Source organism: Aulostomus chinensis, chromosome 9 (genome assembly GCF_037954235.1).
Source record: "Aulostomus chinensis isolate RoL2024-O1b breed Wild chromosome 9, RoL_Achi_v1.0, whole genome shotgun sequence".
NCBI lineage: Eukaryota > Metazoa > Chordata > Actinopteri > Syngnathiformes > Aulostomidae > Aulostomus > Aulostomus chinensis.
The window spans coordinates 20,083,108-20,103,001 of record NC_141328.1 but is presented as its reverse complement, the minus strand read 5'-3'; the positions used below and the strand labels follow the sequence as shown (position 1 = coordinate 20,103,001).

The window sequence follows — 19,894 nt, the reverse complement described above, 5'->3', positions numbered from 1 at the left end:
GGATATCGGCTCTGCACAGACACATTGTTACTCATTATATCTGTGTAGAGAGGAGGTGAAAGGTCAAGGGCCAAAGAGGGATTTGATGTAATTCGATGTAAATTACAGTTGAAGTGGCAACAAGGCAATGAGGCTTTTGACCAGGATCTTAAAGATAGAATAAGTTAGACGCTCCTGCTGCAGGAGCTGACAGAATGTGATTCACCCTATTAGATTTGTCCTTGCCTGTGTTTGACTAAAAACACTTTCCCACATCGGCTGTGGAAATAACATTTTGTTTAGAAAAGGTTTGCTGTTGGACATGAAGATATTACTGAGGATGAGTTAAAACTACTTTCTGGTCAATCAAACACAGACCTAAGTCATCTAACGGGACAGAATGTAATAATAATAACGTGTTAGCCGTTTATCTTTCATCTTAATGGACCCTCAGTGCCGGTGTGTCTTTCACATGCAGCCAAATAACATCCTCCCTAAAGTCAGGTAGGTTCATTCCCACAAAAACACCAAATACTTTTTCTTGGGGATCCATTTATTTAAAAGTATGTTCAGAAGTTCATACAAAAATATTCCAAATACTGTACACTGACTCAACAATGTGCAAAATGTTACGAAATGTATTTACAACTCCAGTTAACAGGGAGAACGTTGAGGCCAGAACATAGCGAACACATCTCCATTTCATACGAAATGCCAAAAAGTAGAAAGTAAACAAGTTGGTTGTTTTTTTTTGTTTTGCTGTACACTTTGTGTTAAAATGAATGCCACATGAATACACAACCATGTCTAAAAGCATGCATCAGGTTAGAACTATACATATTATTTTCACTTTGATAGTACTTGAGACTGAAATGTAACATTTAAATGGATATAATGTGTTTTCTACTGAACAGGTTTCTGTTCAGAAACATAGTTGTGACCTCACAAGCTCGTGTTGGAATATTGAATATCGGTTCACACAGGGAGCTGCTCTTGCGCAATGACAGTTGTAGTGTTTCCAGTTTTCTAAAATAAAAACAACAAAAAGTGTTCAGAGGGGTGTTCTATGAAGCCAGTTCATCAGAGCCAAGCTTTCAATGAGCTGGATCGACCCAGTCAGAGATGACGAGCCTCGGTCAGCTTGGGCATATGGGAGCGGGACCCCAGCGACCCTGCGTGTGGCTTTTGTCCAACTTTCCAGAGCTGTTATGAAGAACTGCAGGCATTGTTCTGAGAGAGAACTCTGCCGGTCAACGTCATCATTGATAAGTAGCAAATAGAACCCATCTTCAAAAAAATCGGAACTATCCCTTTAACATGTGGCAGGTCACTCAATCTCATATCCAAAGAAGTCGGGTTGAGCGGGGCGGAGCTCCTTATAGCTGATCTCAAGCTCTAACCTGGTCCTGCAGCAGGTTAGCTTTGTATGTTATCGTGGTGATCTAGGAAGGTTAAAGAAGAGCCCCCGATGTGGGGCGGACAACTCCGGCTTCAACATCCCTGCTTACTCGTGAATCTGGCTTGCAACGACCAAGTGGCTCAGCCACAGCAACAAGTCTCTTCTCATTTCATCTGTAAGAGTTTCATCTTGTGCCCTAAAAAAAGAAATAAAGAAATCAAATGCTGAAAATGAAGTCCTTCTTTAAAGTAAAGATGTACGCAACCTGTAAGACCACTTGGAAGCACTAAAGTGGGAGAGTTGTTGATAGCCACTCAGAAGTACATGATAAAGAAAAACCACTTACCGAGGCCTTTGAGAAATTTGTTGACCCCACTTGGTTCCGGCTCAGGGTACGAGTCCAAATACTCCGCCACTCTGACTTCAAAGAGACCTGTCAGTGAGTCAGAGAGTGAGAGTCTCGTCTTCTCCTCGTGTTCATTTGCTGCTGTGGTGTGTGTTTGTCCAGTGACCTGATTCTAGGTCAGTACAAGCAGCTGCTCATTTAACTTCAATCATATGCCTGATTTAATGTGATTAAATTAAACAACAGCAAGCCTCCATTTAACAGCTTATAATGTGGAAACATCTGACTTCTTTACTCCTGCTAAATCATTCTTAGGATGATATTTATTGTCTGTCATGAAGTTTTGCCCGTTACTTCGGTTGTCACTGTTGCTCTGAGCTCAAAAACCTGCGGTGGAACTTGAAAAAAGTTGCGGTTAGAGTTAAAAAAAAAAAAAAAATCTAAAACACAGGATGGTTGACATGGCTTTTAAATACAGATGTTTTGTTTACACCTTGATGCACTCGTGTGATTAAGAACTTGTGAAGGGTTTCAGCAAAATCTGTCAGTTGTTGTTAGGTGATGTTACCGTGACGAGGCCAATTTTAATATTTCGCCAAGGACAGGCAACAACTTTAACTGGACTTCACAAGGTCAGATCTTTCCAAACCTTCATGTCTGATGAAAGTCCTGACACGAAGAGGTCTTTTAATCAATTGGAAGTCATAGTGCCACCTAGTGGTTCCAGGAAGTATGTGTGATGTAACAAACATCAGATTCCACTGTGTTTTCTTCATACGTCGTACGGCAATGTTGCCGTTTCTGATAATTTTGTACTTCATTGTGGCTCAGATTGATTTTATAAGCTTAATTTGCCAATTTCCCCACTGTGGGATGACTTAAGGGTTCTGTTAGATTTATCATAAAAAGCAGTTCCATTGTGAATGAGCTGTACATTTCCAGCTGGGTTCAGAGTTCTGCTCTCTCCCATCTTTCATTGAACCAGAAAAATAATTCCCCTTCTACAATGTAACTAGCAGTTCCGTAGAGGCAGGAAAGAATGTCTCTCCCAGCAGCACTACCTCTTCCTCCTCCCTTGCGCAGCTCTTTGTCTTGAATGAAGCCGGCAAACATCTGAGTGTCCATGAAGAGTTGTAGAAACTGACGAACGCCGCGGGATGGGTGAGACTTGCGGAAGCTGTCTCGCTGAAGCTCCCTGCTTCCATTGGAGGACTCCGCAATGTGAAAAGGGTAGTGGCCCACCAGCTCCACGAAGAAGTGTACAAAGGCCTCAGACACCAGCGAGCTCAGGTCCACGTGCTGGCCTGCATGGGCCAGAACACTCACTTTTGTAACAGGCTCTCCAGAACAGATAATAAGATGTTATATATTCAGTACTACAGTATCTAGTAGGAGTATAGGGCTAGACTAAGTAAGCCGTGACAGCCCTGACATCGTTTACCACGTATGATGTCAGGGCTACCAACCTCCAGATGAGTCTCCATCTGACGGTCTCAGAATGTCTTCCCTCTCCTCCAGAATCTGCTGCAGTGCTGCCTGTAGTTTACTGGGCAGGATGCAGTCTTCATCGCCCAGCTGCCGCACATTCACAGGAGGAGTCAACACCACACCATCAAAGCTCCCTGGCTGAAATACTGTACGTAACGTGCTGCATGACTAAGACAACTGGTTTTCCAAAGGATTCATCGGGTTTGGTCCAATGAATTAACAGCTGTGCACTTTTGATTTTGGAAACTGGATTTCACATCTGGGGTTCAAACCTTCTATTTCATATAAGATTAAGAGGAATTAAAAAAAAAAAAAAACGCTTATGTCAGTTTCCTAGCTTGTCCAGCATGCTAGCATAAATTAGCTTTCACCATTAAACACACAAGAGGCCCTTGAGCTCAAGACAAACAACTCTGACTTGGCAGATGAAACAGAGTATAAGCTTAGTCAGAAACTACGTCCATTTGTCAGTTGCAGCCCGTGTTACAGGATTGTGGTCTGCATCCACTGGCGCCGCCATTACTCTACATGTTTGCATTTGTGAGTGTAACTTCCTCTCTGTCACCATCAAAACCTTCTGCGTGTGAGTGAGCGACAAGTGTGGGCAAATCCCCGCTGTAACCACACCTTTCATTCCTCCTATATGCTGTTATGTGTACACACCTGAATGACGAACTTGTCTGCACACAGATCCACTATGAGCACCTGTGAAGACAGCAAGAAGAGAGGATGACAGTTACTCATGGTCACCGGGTCACGTCAAGGGGAGCTGCGGCCTCTTTGTTCACATTCTTCTCCATCAAAACACAAATGCAGTTTATTCCATATATATATATATATATATATATATACTCTGACCTCCTCTATTGGCAGCTCCAGCACCTGTGGCAGGCAGGGTGCTAGCACCCCGATGAGAAATGGCGTCGGGGAGCAGCTGATGTCCAGCATACTAGCAGGCAGCACAGGAACAAAGGTATGCTGCCAGGTGAACGGGTAGAGCAGCGCCAGCACTGCATGGCCACATCGAGACAGCACGCTGTTGTTGAGAGAAAAAGAAGAGCAGAAAGCAAAAAACACTTCAGTTCTCACATGGATCATATGACAAAAAGACATCAATCAGAGAAAATACAATGTGGACTCCATTATCGTACTTTTCCGAACATGCAAACAGTAGAGTGTCTCCAAAATGCAACTGGCGAGCAAAGCTAATACTGTTTCAATGTGGGATTTATTATTTCTGCTGCTGCTGAATTTGCTGAGTGTATTCAGCAAATTCAGTTATACAGTCTGGATGCACTGATTGGGAATTCTGGAATAATACCAGTTCAAAACAACAATTGCAATAGCTGATGCCAGGTGTGTGTGTGTGTGTGTTTGTCTGTGTGCATTTATTTATTTATTCCCCCTTTGTGCCACTGAAATGAAGAATTCCTTCAATTTCCTTCAAAATAAATTGCACATCTGTTTTTAGAGCGTCAAATTATTTGCAGACGGACCGATGGCTGACAACAAGATGAATATCAGCTGATACTGATGCTGATACTCCGCCTAAATTCTACAGTCACGCAGAATCGACCCAACGCATCAAATGGCTTTCCTCACAGAAGCACGTGAGAAAGAACCCAGAGAAAACTGCACTTTAAGAAACCCTCAGAAGCTGATTGGATGTCTATGGCCGCCTATCACGGAAAAACATCAAGTATTTAATTCACCAACGCGGCGTAAAGGCTGAGGCCAGCAGAGGAGCAAAGAAACTTTTCCGGGAAGTCTCCCGGTGCGCTGCTCTTCTTTCAAAAGAGGAAATAATCTCCAGTTCCGATAGAACGGATGTTACGGCGGCATCAACACGCATCACTTGTTGTTCTGAATCACGTCGCGCTGTCCAAACACCTCAGCCAGTTCTCCTAAATAGATGCTGACTGACTCGTATAACTTGAAGCCTGACCAGAGGGTTTCTCATGTGATCGTGCAGCCTTGTGATGTCATAAAACCAGCAGCTTCACAAGATACATCTTCACTACTATTATTTAAATGTTCAGTGCGAGGATGTACTTTATTAACCGTTTATATAAAGAGTTATTGTTTGAATTGGAAATCCCTGCAAAAATACGAACAAAGTAGCCTGGTGTTAAAGAGCTATTGTGCCCCTGAGGTCCAGTGGGACACCATGAGAGATAATCCTGACTTGACTCTGTCCTAATTTAGCTTGGTGAACTAGCTAGTTGACGCCAAAGTACACACAGAGTGATGTTACTGGATCCAGGCCTGCATGATGCAACCAAGCAATAACTACAGCTGGAGTCCACTTTTTTTTTTAATTTATAACCATTCTTAAAGAGACACATGGTTCAGTGGTCCTGCAGTGTTTTGGGTGTTAGCCTAGCGGGGAGCTGTACCTGAGTTTGTCAGCGACGAGGATGACCCTCCTCTCAAGCAGAAGGGAAGCAAACACCTGCAGGAGTTTCCCGACCGTGAGACACTGCAGCAGCACGCCAAAATCCACATGCTCTAATCTGGAATCCACCGGCCGACACAAAGTCAGGACCTGGGAGAGCAACGGGATCACATGGAGTCTAAATATAGCGCTACAACTGATAGCGGCTCACACCACATCAATATATCTGTTGGATGGATGTTGGCGCAGCGAAAGTAGTAGAAAACAAACATGACACATTCAAAGCTGCAGAAACTGGAGTCTTTAATTAACAAGCAAGGTCATAATTTGAACTCGACAGGGTTCACTTCAAAGCCAAAATAACCGTCCCTATTGTTTACACAGAAAGCCTCTCATGAGTCACTGTGAGTTTGCAGAAAGCAGTGGTTAAGAGACAAAACTACTAATCAACATTTCCTCCTCTGGTTTCAGGCTCACCTCATTCCCAGAGCCTGGGAGGAAGCTCTTAACGGTGACTGTGCGTCCCGGAGCCGGGAACGGTGCCTCCATCACGCTACGCATAAAAGGGTAAACCAGTGCAGGGGAGATCTCCCTGCGCCTCTCCACCTCCTCCAAAATCTGGATGGATAAGCCAAAGAAATGACTGCAACTTCTTTTATTTTAGATTGAAATCTGCAGCTAAACTTGATGTTTATAAACACAGTCAGGGAAATTCGTGCAGCACCAAATACACCCACTGATTGCACATGGTTATCTTCTAGTCTAGCCTCATTCCAAGCTAATAAATACAACACACTTCACCAGGATCCCCACTGAACTCAGCAAATATCAAGCCAGCAGCTGCTTAATCTCTAGCTGACACAAGTGTGGTTACTTTACCTTTGCAAAAAGACTGAAACAGCCCAGCTTGCTGACCATACAATGAACCTCAGGAAGCCTCTTCCCTTTTCCACTGGGCTTTAGGAGACATATATAGTTCAAATGTCATAAACAAGGAAAAATATAATCATTTCATGAAAACAGCCATGAAGATTTGAGCATGAGTTCAGTAGTGTATGCGAAACAAAAACAAATCAACAGTGTAATCTTGTGTTTTGAGAAGAAAAGAAAAGCAGCTCTCCCTGTGAGGTGAAAAAGAGGAGAAGCATTATGAAATTCTTCTTGCTCTCCGTCATGGATTCAGAGGCGGTTTATGGTCACATGTCACATTATGATTCACATATACTGGTCTACAGAGATGTTGACTAAGCACATGGCCGGCTGCCATGTCATCACAAACCCACACAAACACACTTGAGTCAATGATTCAGATGCATCCACACACACGCGCACTCACACTCACCAGGATCTTGCGACAGTAACAAAACCAACGGCTGCCGTCTTCTCCAGTTAGAACAAAGGAAAAGGTCTCACTGAAAGCAGGCAAAGATCGAATTCATAATTCAAATGATTGTTTGAGTTTTCTAAAAACATTTAACATCTGATTACGTTCAAGACTTTCTAGAAATAGAAAGACGCATGTACAGGAAGTAAATACGTATTCAGGATATGTGCGCTGCGATAGTTAGTGTTGTAAAGACACCTGAGCTCACAAAACACGTGAACACACTGAAACAATATCCAACAGAAATAACAGAAAGAATGCCAAGAGGGGCTCAGCGCTGCCAGATTTAATGTAGCGAAACTTTAATGATCCCTGCAGGGAATCTGAGTTATTTCAGAGGGAATATATGACAGCTGGGTATGTAAATGCAAAAAAAAAAAAGAAAAAAAAGAACTGGATGTGTTGAATAAAATATAACTAATGACAGCTCTAAAAATTAATAGTTACATGTGTCTAAATGCTGTTAAATACTAATGTGGCGTATGAGCTGACCTGGGCATGTGTGCAGAGGGTTTCCAGTCCAATGAATCGGGGAAGCAGAACTTTGGTATGACCTTCAGCTGATCCTCAGCTTCCCTGGAGAGCCGAGAGGACTTCTCAAACTGAAACAAAGGAACAACACTTAGGTACTGCAGCACAACTCCAAACTGGATCCTTGAGGGGGCAGCAGCTGATTTAACTGCATTATTCTATTCAAAGGGGCCGTATTTTGCCTCTTTCCCAGTTTAAAATTTCATTTGGGTAATGTATTTCTCAATGTTAGCACATATTTAACGTCAGAAAGCTCCTCGTTACAGTTCTTTTATCTCACTTTTTCACAAGGTTTCCAGTAAAATTCCAATATAAATCCTCACAAAACAAAAGTTTATTGGGTTACCAGAGTAAAGATGCAAACCTTTTAGGAAAATGGCTAAATGTGGACATTGTTGACGGAGAAATTAAGGGGTAATAACAAAGGCTACTTCTAACCATTTTGGGGAACTGTTGTGTGATTTCAGGTGAGTAGCTGTTTCCTGGGGAGCCTTTTCTGAGCGACACCACCACAAAGATCTGGAAGAGCTGCTGTTGCTGCAGCTGGATCAGGTCCCTCTCCAGGGTGCGGTAGCCTGGCCGACGCTTCAGTGTCGACTGGATGAAAACTGATCTCTTGGAACCTGCTGGACACCACAAAATGAGACAATATGGTAAATCGTGTCCTGGGAAATACCCTTTTCAGCTCAGAGGAGAAATAACAGGCTTTTTACAACAGCCACTTTTATAGAGACTTTTCATGGTGGGAATATAACGCCTTTTCCACACCTCTAAGTCTGTTTAAAAGTACACAGAGATTAGGAACACATCGTGACACCTCTGACACGGAAACGAAGGGATAACATCGCCGAATTCAGAGACAGTTGGAGCAGCAGACCAGCTCAAGCTGAGTTAGTTAGCGGGGATGTTGAATAAATTCACATGCTGTGACTGCGCTGTGCCAGCGTTGTTCGCTTCCATATGAGAGTTACTTTCTTTTTTTCAGCAATATTTTGGAATCTCAGGGTAAAACTGCTGAATCTCAGCATATAAATGTTAAATTACCTCAGATGACTTCACAAACTGAGGCAGAAGATGGAAATCTGAGAGGTCTCATGATGAAGTTAGGAATTAAAAGAAGACCTTTTTTAAACTACTGCTAATTACATTGTTTGTTTCTGTTTTTTTCTCAAATATTTTTTTAAATACTTCTTCAAAACCTATTAAAAAGGAAAACAACGTTAGCATTGAACCTCAGTCTGTTGGCAGAACTGCTGCAACCTGAAATAACCTGAAATAACCTCAAATAGTTCCACATTCTTTTCATTATGATTTCCTTTTGTGTTACAGGTCAATATGATGTGATGGATTTGTTTAATCTGCATATAATTTCTGTGGGGATTTGATTAGTGGAACTGTTCCTGACTGACCGAGGGGTCACAGTGCCTTGCTAAAGTTAATGTTAATGTTTGTTTGAAAAAAGATAAATTGAAAGAGATTTAATAAAAGTGTTTTGGTAGAAATGATTTGAGACCATGACCTTAATTAGGACGCCAAAAACAATGACTGACAAATCTTCCAGCTAGTTTTGTTTCATTGATTTGCATAAACTGTCAGAAAACACGCGCACACGCACAAACACAGAAAACAAACATCTCCCTCATGGTGCCAAGCCAATAATTTCAGTACTCTACAATAAAACTGTCAATCATTGTTAATGATTGGCTGCTTACCATTTCAGCACAAGTCTGGATGTCACTTACGTAGGTATTAATCAGGTGCATTATGGTCCTTTGTGACGTTATATATAACATTATTGCGCACGTATAAATAATAATAGTGTGTATCAACTAATAACAAGGTTTTAAAGGTCAATGTGTCACTGATGAAAACTTTGCTTGTTCCATACATTTACTCCTAATCTGAAAACCAGGTTTAAACATTAGAGATGACAGCTTCAGTGATACCTCTGGTGTTGTCTTCGGGGTCGCTCTCTGTCCCGCTAGTCTCCTCTGTGGATACGAGTGGAGGAAAGGAGAGATGAAGGAGAGGCGGAGGAATGAAAAACATTTAAGAAACCATAATCAGTCACAGACAGTCGAGCCTTTGTTTCACAAATTCATCTGTGCAGCTGCAGCCTTGTGTGCATCATCAAACCCTTGGTATTTCCACAGAGAAGCTCAACTTAATCTTATTGATGTGTTGATGTGTGTGACATTAGGGCATCTGCAAGTGTGTAAGTGTGTGTGTGTGTGTGTGTGTGTGTTATATCACCTCGCACTGAAACTCCCTGGTTCTTCACTCTCTTTCTCCCTCGCTTGTCATCAAAGATTGTCTCAATCTTGTTAACATACTGTGTAGGGGAACACACACACACACACACACACATACACACACACACACAAACACACATACACACACACACACACACGTACTCATCAACCCCATATTTCTGCAGCCATTACAAAATAATGATTAAAGGGAATCATGATGTAACAGCCTCTAATTACATAAAGGATTTTCAGCATCCTCACATTCCTTTGTTAATACTCAGAAGAAAAAAGAATCCCCCCCTCCCCAAAACATGCACACACACGCACACACACACACACACGCACACACACACACACACACACACACACACACACACACACACACACACACACTGGTAGTGCTGAAGCTTATCTCTAACAGGACTCACAGAGCAGTGACGGTTGTAAAAACAAAAAACTTCGTTCAGTTGTAGAAATAAAATAGCACTGTAATCATGCAGGATAAACACAGTGATGGGAAATTGTTCTCTTAACACATTTTATAAAGATGTGTTAAGCCACCCCTGGTTAGATACATTTTATGTGCTACTACTTCAAATTGAAATCATGTAGATAAAGAAGTACCTTCGCAAAATAAACTTACGTCAAAGTGCCACGTTCCAGTCATCGTCTTCAAAGATTGACATCGACGCATACTACTAATTGGTTCGTGTTATGACTCTGCCTTGCCGTTAAAGATCCTCCGAGTCCACACTCTTTCCACCGCCATGGGTCTGGTCTTTAAATTCTGTCCTTATTCTCACAAACGTCTATGTCTCTCTACTGCTATCTACTTCTTTCAGTGTCTGTCTACTTCCTGCTCATCTTGTCTCCTCCTTCATTTTCCCTTCTGATGTCACGCAAGATTCATTATACAACTTACTGCATTTGCCGTTCTATTACATGGAACTTACATAAAACAATTAAAAGCGACTTCAAGGTCATAATTTGAATTACCTGAGGTGTCTTCTGAATTTTTTGAGTGCTTGAGCGCCAGGGCGTGGCAGGTTTGGGAGTATCTGCAAGGGTTGATGATTTGGGTGCCGTCTTCCTCTCCACTTTGCCAGCATAACCTTGTAGAGTTTGGGGTTTAGGGGGGAGCTGGAAGACAAAATAGTGAAGTTACCATTTGGTTGTAGATCACGACGAAGATTTAAGAGAACATTTTTGGGAAATGCACATATTGTCCGGACAGCTGACTGTTAACTTCTCTAACTCTTCTCTTCTGTTGTTCCCAAATGGTGGAACGAACTACCGAACTCTGTGCGTTCTGCTGAGTCCCTTTCTACTTTTAAGAGACAATTGAAGACTCAATTGTTCAGAGAGCACCAAGGCACTGAACCTGACTCTTCTCCTCTTTGTCCTGTGGGGTAGAATAAGTCAGAGGGTCCAAGACCCAGCACTTAGTGATTATGTAGCACTAACTGTGTTGTGTGATGTTGTGTGTCCGTCAAAAAAAAAAAAAAAAAAAAAAGGTGGGGGGCAACACTTCTTCTGCCACTAGATGGCAGTACCTGTGACCAAATCACAACTGAAGCACTTTTGCGCTTCCTATGGGCTTTTCCTTAATTAGGTCTAAATTCTTGCTTGTGTTGTACGTCACTTTGGACAAAAGCGTCTGCTAAATGAAATTGTAGAATTGTAGAATTGTAGAACTTGCTTAGCTGCAACGAATGCGAGAAGTTAGTCAGTAGAGAAAGATGCTGCGAGAACTAAGGGTTCGCTTAACATTCGTTGTGCAAAAAGGAGTCAGCTAGGCTAACTAGCAGTCTGGTAGGGGTCTGGAGCTCTGTCACTCTCACAGAGAGGAGAGATGATCTGCTTGCGTGGCTCAAAAAATGATGGACAATACGAGTACTTCCCTAAAAGTTGATGGGTTTCCTTAACTGAAAAGTGCTTCCATCTTCTGTTCTTGTGACTCCGGGGTAAGGCGGATTATTTCATCTGCGTATACAGAGCTAATACAAATACTTATGAGGAGTCAAAAGGTGGGATAAACTGAATTACCTTTGGGGCGTGAGGCCTTGCAATAGGGAGACACACTGGAGATAATTTGACATCCTCATAGGGGTTATCTCTGGTCACGTCACCTGAGAGAAAACCGAGTGACGGGAAAGATAAGAGAAACGTTTCACCAGAGCTCGTGCCATTTTTCAAGTAGATAGGAAATAAAAAGTCTTTCAGTGAATGATTCGTCTACTGGGGACATCAAACAAACTGCAGTTATAATGATCACAATCTGGAGAACTTCCATGACATCAACATTTTACTCCTCGCATGCACACACTGCAGGCAAGACTAAAACCATTTTATTACCAGCCATTAAAATGCTCATTTTCTCAGTCATTCATTTAAAGTTTGTTTTGTTTTCAAATTCGGTCCTGCAAACCTGCAGGTACTTCACTTTAGTTCCTCAGTTACTGCAAAAGATATTCCAACTAAATAGTTCTAGTTAAGCCTTTAGATATTAAATTTATGCATTTCGCTATGGCGGTTATGATGTAATCTACAATAACCAGGAAGCAATAAGCTGGAAATTGACCAAGGTTGAACTGTAAATTCAATCAATGCCAGACAACAATAACTGTTTTAAACGAGAGTATTTATACAAATATCACGGCCAGACATGCAGATAAAGGAGCAAAAACTCCAAATTCACGATGTCTTCATAAACTGGACATACTGATGATGATGTCCTCGTAGATATTGTCATCAGAATAGGCATGGTGAAGTCCGGAGTGCCTGGCCTGGCCTCCAAACGTGCCGGGTTTCACTGTCAGACGCGCCGCATCCTCATACTCAAAGGACTTCCTGTGGCAGAGTGGGAAGGGAAGTCAGTGAAAAAGGCTGTTGTTTTAAAGATAGCCACCATATTGCGTCCTCCTCTTTATTATTACGTTCATCAAACACAACCAGACAGGGAAAGTGTGTGTTCAACTGTCATGACAGGAATATGTGCTATATGAACTGGTCAGACGAAGGGTTATGCAGTTTCTCCTGATGAACCTTTAACTAGTTCATTATTCCATTGCAGTGCCTGTTGTTAGAGGGGGCGGGGCCATGGTCTGTATGTCATCACAAAATCTCCCTGATTTTTTTTAAAATTCTGGTTCTCCCTCCCTTCAGGGACTCACTTGGATGACAGATGGACTTTAATCACCAACTTTGATCTCTGACTTATAAACCCTTTATTCTTTACAGTATTTGTTATCTGAGGGGCAGGGCCATGAGTTTGTCTGAGCGCCTGACTTTTTGTCTGTCATCCTGTTGTCTTTAATCTCTACTCTCCATCTTAGTCTCTACGCTCAATGTCTCTGTCGACTCAATCTGTCATCTCAAAGTATCGTTTCAGTAGCCCTTCCATCTTTGTCTCTCATCTCAACGCTGTCATCTCAGACTGCCATCTCACGTTGTCATTTCAAAGACTCTGCACACTACATGTGTCATCTCAATGGTTCTATCAGCTCAATCCACCATCTAAATGGCTTGTTCTTCTCAGTCTCTCATCTCAATGCCTCTGTAATCTCACACTTCAATCTCATTGGTTCTGTCATCTAAATACGTCATCAGAACGGCTCCGTCTCGATGGCCATCATCTCACTCTGCCATCCCAAACTCCGACCTCAAAGGCCACATCATCTCACATGACTCTGTCATCTAAAAGGTTCTGTCATGTCAGTCTGTCATCTCAATAGCTCTTCCACCTCAGACCCTAGATCCTCAGACTCCAGACCCTTAGATCCCAGACTCTCAAACTTGGCACTGCACTTCCTAGAGGCACCAGTGATGCGCACACCAAATTTGACGTCAATCGGATTAAAGGATATTGAGACAATTGATTACATACAGAGACTTACTGCAACAAAGTATGAACAAAAGATGAGAATATGCTCTAAAAACTCAGTGTACATAATTGACCCAGCACCAAAAGGTTAGCAACAAGCTGTGGAACACAGGAGAATTTAGCAAAAAAAAAAAAACCTCTACTGCAGTGTTTGCTTCTTTTTGGTGTTTGTTTCTTTTTTACCTATTTGTATGCTTTATTCTATCAAAAAGTCACACGGCACATGGGTGTGACAGATACAAAGAGTGGTTTTATGTGAGGCCACATTAGCTAACATGTCCTGACCTGAATATTTAAACTGGTTACACAGTTGTGTTGTGTGCGTTGCTGAGCCTTCTTGTGACTGTGTATTTGCGCCCAGAGACGATGACCCTGGACCTGTGGCTGCTGAGGATCGAGGCCAAGTGCAGAAAATAGAGAACAATGCTGCCAGATATCATATAATATCACACTTGGACCCCGGCCAACAATTAGGCTGTCAGAACAATCCCCAAACCTGCTGTGAACACACTCACTGGTGCTGATTCAATAAAAAAAACACTAGCTGTTTGCTTCAGAGACATTGCAGTGCTCATTTGAAACAAAACCCCTTTCTCAGTTCTTGCAGGAGGACCTGATTTATTCCAACGTGAATCACATCGGAAAAACTGCTTTTTTCTTTTTTTAAAAATGTATCTTGTACTTGTAAAGTAAAAGATTTAAATCATCGGGCAAAAAACACTCGTGCAACATTAACTCACCTGTTCTTTTTATGCCTTGAAAGGCCATCAGTCTTCCCGACAGGACAGGGAGGAGGTGGGAAGCGAGGTGGGTGGGCGACCCTCCTTCTCCTCACATCAGGGTGGTTGTTATTAGTGGATCTGCCGTCCCATCGCATGGTGTGCCCCGTGCTGTTGTTGTTGTTGGCTACCCGGTACTGGAATGTCCGCTGAGGTTTGGGAGGGGGGTGAGGTTCACCTGAAGACTCCCGGCCTTTCTCCCAGAGCAGTCTATCCCCCTCGAGCTTACGCCAGAAACCCCGCGAAGTGTAAAAGTTTCCAGCAGGCATGCTATCTTCTTGATCATCAGTCGACAGAGGTAGAAGCTTAGAATCTATTTCAACTTCCAAGATGCAATCCTGTTTTTTGTTGCCACTGACAGTCAGGAATTGTTTATTTGTAGAGGTTGCCTCCTTCTTTGGAGGTGCAAACGTTTGTGCCATAAGTGGTTTATTTCCTGTGATTAAGGTTGAAGATTTCTGCAAGGGTTCTGACCTTCTAGCAGCCACACTACATCCTGCTTGTGTTTCCCGAAAATCTAAGCCCGTACTCTGATCTTTTGAGGCTTTGCCATGGGCCGCATCTCTTAAGGGTTCGCTGGAACATCCGTTGCTCAGGACACCCCCGGACAAAGTTCTGGATACATTCATAGGTTTGGCTTTCACACTGGCATCCTGGCTGCGACCTTCCCACTGGGAGATCTTCTCCCTGATGTTGATTCCCTTCTCGCGAGAAGGGGACCTTGACTGGCAGCCCTGCCACACAATGGGGGCTCTTTTCTGCAGGCGATCGACCTCACCACCCCCTCGCCTGCCCTGCTCCAGACTCAGAGCCAGCATGTTGAGAGGGGGCAAGTGTCAGCTCCCCCTCAGTTCTCCATGAGTGAATGTATCAAGGATTTCCACACAAAGCAGGATGAGAAAAAACATGAAATTTGTCGTCTACAAATCCAGAAATTGGTAAGGTTCCTTGGAGGTCTTCTGGTGCTAGGAGATTGCCATTTCCCACCTTCCTAAACACCCTTAAGAGAAGGGCGACAAGACACAAAAAATACTCATCAATCACTCTGCACTTAAAAACAAGTCCAAACAGCCTACTGCGGGGTCAAAGGGATACTGAGGCAATACAGCACGACACATGTGAAGCTGTCTACAAGTTGTGGGAAGAACCACAGAGAGGGCCAGGAAGGACAGGCTCCTGTCAAGGCTAGTGTCCAAAAATAAATCTTGTAGAAGTAGGAAAAGACAAGGAAAGACGGTGACAGGAACAAGGTTACCGCAGCTTTTCTGCAACTGGGTGTCTGGAGCCAACCCTCCTCTAGCTCCAGGGGAATTCTGGATTCTTTATAGCTGTCGTTCCAAACAAAATAGCCAGCCAAATATGAAATGCCAATGATACGGCTAAGCATTAAATCTAATTTAGTGTTCTTGCAAAGCTCATTTTCAGATGAGTGTCAAAAAGGAGCATTGTCAAGGAGCTATGGAGGCAACATAATACATGAATGTAAAAAGCATGCATTATAAAGAGCCGGTGACAGCTGAATGGTGGGAAACATTTTACTACCCAAATTTACATACATATCTTCAAAAGCTATCTCTCACATGCAATACATATACTGCTACATACACTACTAGACTAAGATAAAGTTGCAGTATGTGATTTTATTCCCTCTCATTAAGTAACATCAACACTAACGGACCTCTGCAAAGGCATTCAGTCTGACATCAATGTAGCCAGTGTACACACTTGTACTGCAGCTCCTGGTTTGCTGGAACCAAACCATTTGGACACGTTGCACATTAAGACCGAGACTGAGGGAATCTGGGGGTGGGGGGGCATTGTAGAATTCCACAGCACAGCTCATGATCCTAATAATTATATGAGTTGCATTCCAGCAGAGCCGTATATGAGGGGGGGTCGGGAATAAATTTAACCAGAGACAGTCGGTCAGTCAGGACCGCAAGTGACGCTTTTGTTCGGTTTGACCTCAATCAAATGTGCACATTGGAATGCTGCTCCACCATGACCAGATCCTGCAATGACAATGCTTCTCCCAAACTGACCCACTTGTATTATTTGTCTATGTGCGGTATGTTGTACAGGAAGGCATGAGTTACGTTTCCTGAGATGCAGGAAGCAGGATCGGCTGACTGTCCATAATTATGGGGCAGAAACTGCTGTAACCCCTGTTTTCAGCTACGTGAGATCAAATTCGTTCAAATCCAGTAATCAAACATTGTTTTGAGGTAAACAAATCCAGGAATGTATCAACTGCAGCGAGGTGATATCAGACGCCGGAGGTAGATATCACATGAACTCGTGTACACGAGGCTGCAAGAGGTATCCTTGTAATGTTCTTTAAGTGAAACTCCCTGACTCATCCGCATAGAAAACAGAGACCCATGAAGCAAGAAGCACCCTGTCATCACTCTGCTGCTAAATTAAACCTAATTGCACCTTCAAAACCACCACAAAACGCCCTTCTGAAGAGGTATGGGCATGACACAACACGATAAGGGGAGGTGAGGTTTTGTACGACTGCGGTTTATCATCACCAGTGACAGTCAAAGCTATAATAAAAGAGAAAAATGTAGGTTTGCTAAATGCAAGCATAAAAGGATAGACCAAGACAAAGCACCTTAACGTGGCTGATCCATCACCGGTAGCGTCTCGAATGAACTCTATGCACGCAGGTGTAAAAATCCAACATCAGGAGGATTTTCATATGACAATTTGGGTTTGTTGACGCTGAAAATGGCACCAAATTTTAGACTAAGATGGCTACAATTTAAAAATATTACATCAGTGTAAAAATGTTTATATTATATAGCTTTAGAGTATAAATAATGCTTGCATTCTCAACTGTGCACGACTGACTGACACTTCATATCCCTGCAATAACCCAAAAATTCAATACATTTGCATATGAATTCATCAGTTCATGTGCAGCAGACATGACACTGTGCAACAGCTCACATGCAATTTCTGGGCAATAATTTAACCAACGATACATATTTCATATCTACCCTTCTACTTGCATGTGAATCCTTTACTTATTTCTCCTGTATGTCTAAACATTTACATGTTTTTTTTTTACATACTTTTAGTCAGTTATTAATTAACTTCATAAGCAGCAGCAGATGGTTTCCATACAGTTGTTATCCTCTCTTCAGTAAGATCCAATGGCCTTAGATAGCTAGTTAATCAATTACTTTACTTGAGCAAAAGTAGGGGACGAGAAAACATTACGGGCTAAAACTTCCTTCTAGGATATGGGAATATAAAATTGCTCTTCATTATCTTGAAGAATGCCTCCAGTATAATTTAAAGTCAATGTAAATTCTGACATTTTAAAGCTCGTCCTGTAATTCGGTGACCAAAACGGCTGATGTAGTCTTGAGAATGTGACTGGTTTGAACCTTTTACGTCGTGTGACGGGGGAGCAATAGCGCGGACAACGATACAGTTTACACTGTTGTGACACGGTATATGTCACATTTAGAGTTTTACATGTATGCCGAATTAAACAAAACGATTTACAGATTCAGAAATAGTCTTCACATTCATTATGCAGTCTAGTTTAACTTGATGGTACTTCAATCAACTTCAACACGGCTCTACTTTTAGTGAAGTTTAGCTTAACATAAAATGGACAACCTGAATAAAACCGCAAGTGTGCATTTAAACAGCACATTTTGATTGTCAGTAATTGGTAGAAACTGTTGAATGAAGAAAACAACAACAACAACAAAAAGAAACGGCTACTTTAGCTAACTCGCAGCAGAGAATCAGTTCACTCGTGTTTCAACAAAATCAACAGAACAAAATCAACAACTGGTACACGACATGAAGCGGGACTTACCCCCTAACTTAAAAATAAGGTACAAGCCTCATCTTCTTTCTTCGTTCTCCTTTTAGATGAAATGAAAAACAAATAAAATCCACTCGCTCTCATCGCTCAATGAGGAGAGGTTTGAATAACTCGGGCGAACGTTGGATTCCACAGTAAGTTGCATTTAACTTGTGAGAAGATGAACTTTAAAATGGTTGCAAAAGTATGATAGACAACTGACTACACACAACAACAAAGAAAGTGGTGAGAGACTGAAGACCAGCAACGCTGAGCAGTCCTCGCCCTTCTCCTCTAGGGGACAATTAACATCACTATCAAGCCAGACAGAAAATATTAATAACTTCCGGATTTACCTTTCAAAATAAAGCTCTCAACTTGCATTGGCAGTATTCTACTGAGCTTTTGTTGACTTTCTAAGCTTTAGAAAAATAGTTTTGATGCGTCTTTACTTTGTGTGCACCCAAGCTTGTTGTACCACTGGCGGTTGGGGTCGTGAAATGCGATTGTAAGGTGGAATAATGATAATAAGACCGGTGGATGACCGACGAACGCAGCGCCACACTTTGCTGTGCCTCATGAATAAAGACTTATTTTTAAACAGAGACAAGAAAACACACAAATGCCGCACCTGCTGTGACAAAACCACACGCTTTTTCTTCAAAATAAAACCCTCTCGACTTCCGGGTTTCCTCCTCAACGTGTTGGTAAACTGTATCCTCTCGATCTGCGAGGGAAGACGTCACCATATCAACTCCTGCAGCTGTCAACCACACGGTTGTCTTCATGTATGCTGGGAAATGTTAACTCTTATGTGGGGAAGGGCAGTCCATCTACTCAGGGGGAAAAAAAAAAACACTTCAAGCTCAGGATCGCGCGATTATGAGATAAAATGTTGTAATTACCACATCAGGATCTCATAATGATGAGAAAAGAGCTCATCATTCGATCAACAGTGTTGCGTAATGATGAGAGCGTGATCTCATACTTGAGACGGACAGATGTGATAATCCGCTAAAGACCGTCTGAATTTTTAACGATAATCTATAAAGCGGAGCAAACTGACTGACTGATACTCTGCGTATTCATGTTGTAGTCAAACAAATCTAATGCACTGAAATGGCCTGAGGGCAGTACTGACATGGAACTGCTCTCGTGTGATTTTACTCAATAAACATGTTTTTCAAGTACATCTCAGATCCAGACAGGAATATAGTAAATGTTCACTTCACAGTCCAGTCTGAAGTCCACTAAAATGAGATGTTACATCATGGTAGTCGTGTGTAAACTAATAATTAACTAATGCATGATGCAACAACTACACATAATACATATGTATCTATGTTTTTGCTCTATCGGGATGTAAAAAGTAATAAAGCACAAAATAAGAGCAAGCAAACACTGAATTCCTAAATGATGCTGCCATGATCCTTATTTTATTATGAAGTGCAGCAAAGGTAAACAACACACAAACACGTTTGTCTTTTCACATTTTATTTATGTTCATTCTTAAACATGATGTTCCTACATATGGGATACAATTAGACAATTAAATACACCGTGCAGAAAATACACATACGCAGTGTAGTAAATCATCAATAAAGCTGCCTTCTCCAAATGAAAAAAACA

The 19,894-nt window shown here is 42.1% G+C and overlaps 1 protein-coding gene across 3 annotated transcripts; it reads right to left on the bottom strand.

Annotated features, from left to right (window-relative positions):
- Positions 1 to 525: 525 nt before the first annotated feature.
- On the bottom strand, positions 526 to 18,581 carry dennd2c (DENN/MADD domain containing 2C). 3 transcript variants are annotated; one of them, XM_086214141.1, is made up of 19 exons: positions 18,278 to 18,581; positions 14,398 to 15,436; positions 12,497 to 12,624; positions 11,821 to 11,903; positions 10,771 to 10,914; positions 9,776 to 9,854; positions 9,469 to 9,513; positions 7,961 to 8,148; positions 7,484 to 7,593; positions 6,950 to 7,019; positions 6,487 to 6,564; positions 6,085 to 6,225; positions 5,609 to 5,757; positions 4,071 to 4,248; positions 3,876 to 3,917; positions 3,191 to 3,299; positions 2,786 to 3,028; positions 1,725 to 1,811; positions 526 to 1,574 (listed from the first exon to the last, which is right to left on the bottom strand). In XM_086214141.1, the coding sequence occupies exons 2-19, from the start codon at positions 15,252 to 15,254 to the stop codon at positions 1,543 to 1,545; spliced, it is 2,763 nt and encodes a 920-aa protein (XP_086070267.1). In that variant the 5' UTR covers positions 15,255 to 15,436; positions 18,278 to 18,581; the 3' UTR covers positions 526 to 1,542. The 3 variants fall into 3 exon arrangements, with proteins under 3 accessions (XP_086070267.1, XP_086070269.1, XP_086070268.1); XM_086214143.1 differs by having other exon boundaries at positions 7,961 to 8,145; XM_086214142.1 differs by having other exon boundaries at positions 14,398 to 15,427.
- Between the last annotated feature and the right edge of the window lie 1,313 nt (positions 18,582 to 19,894).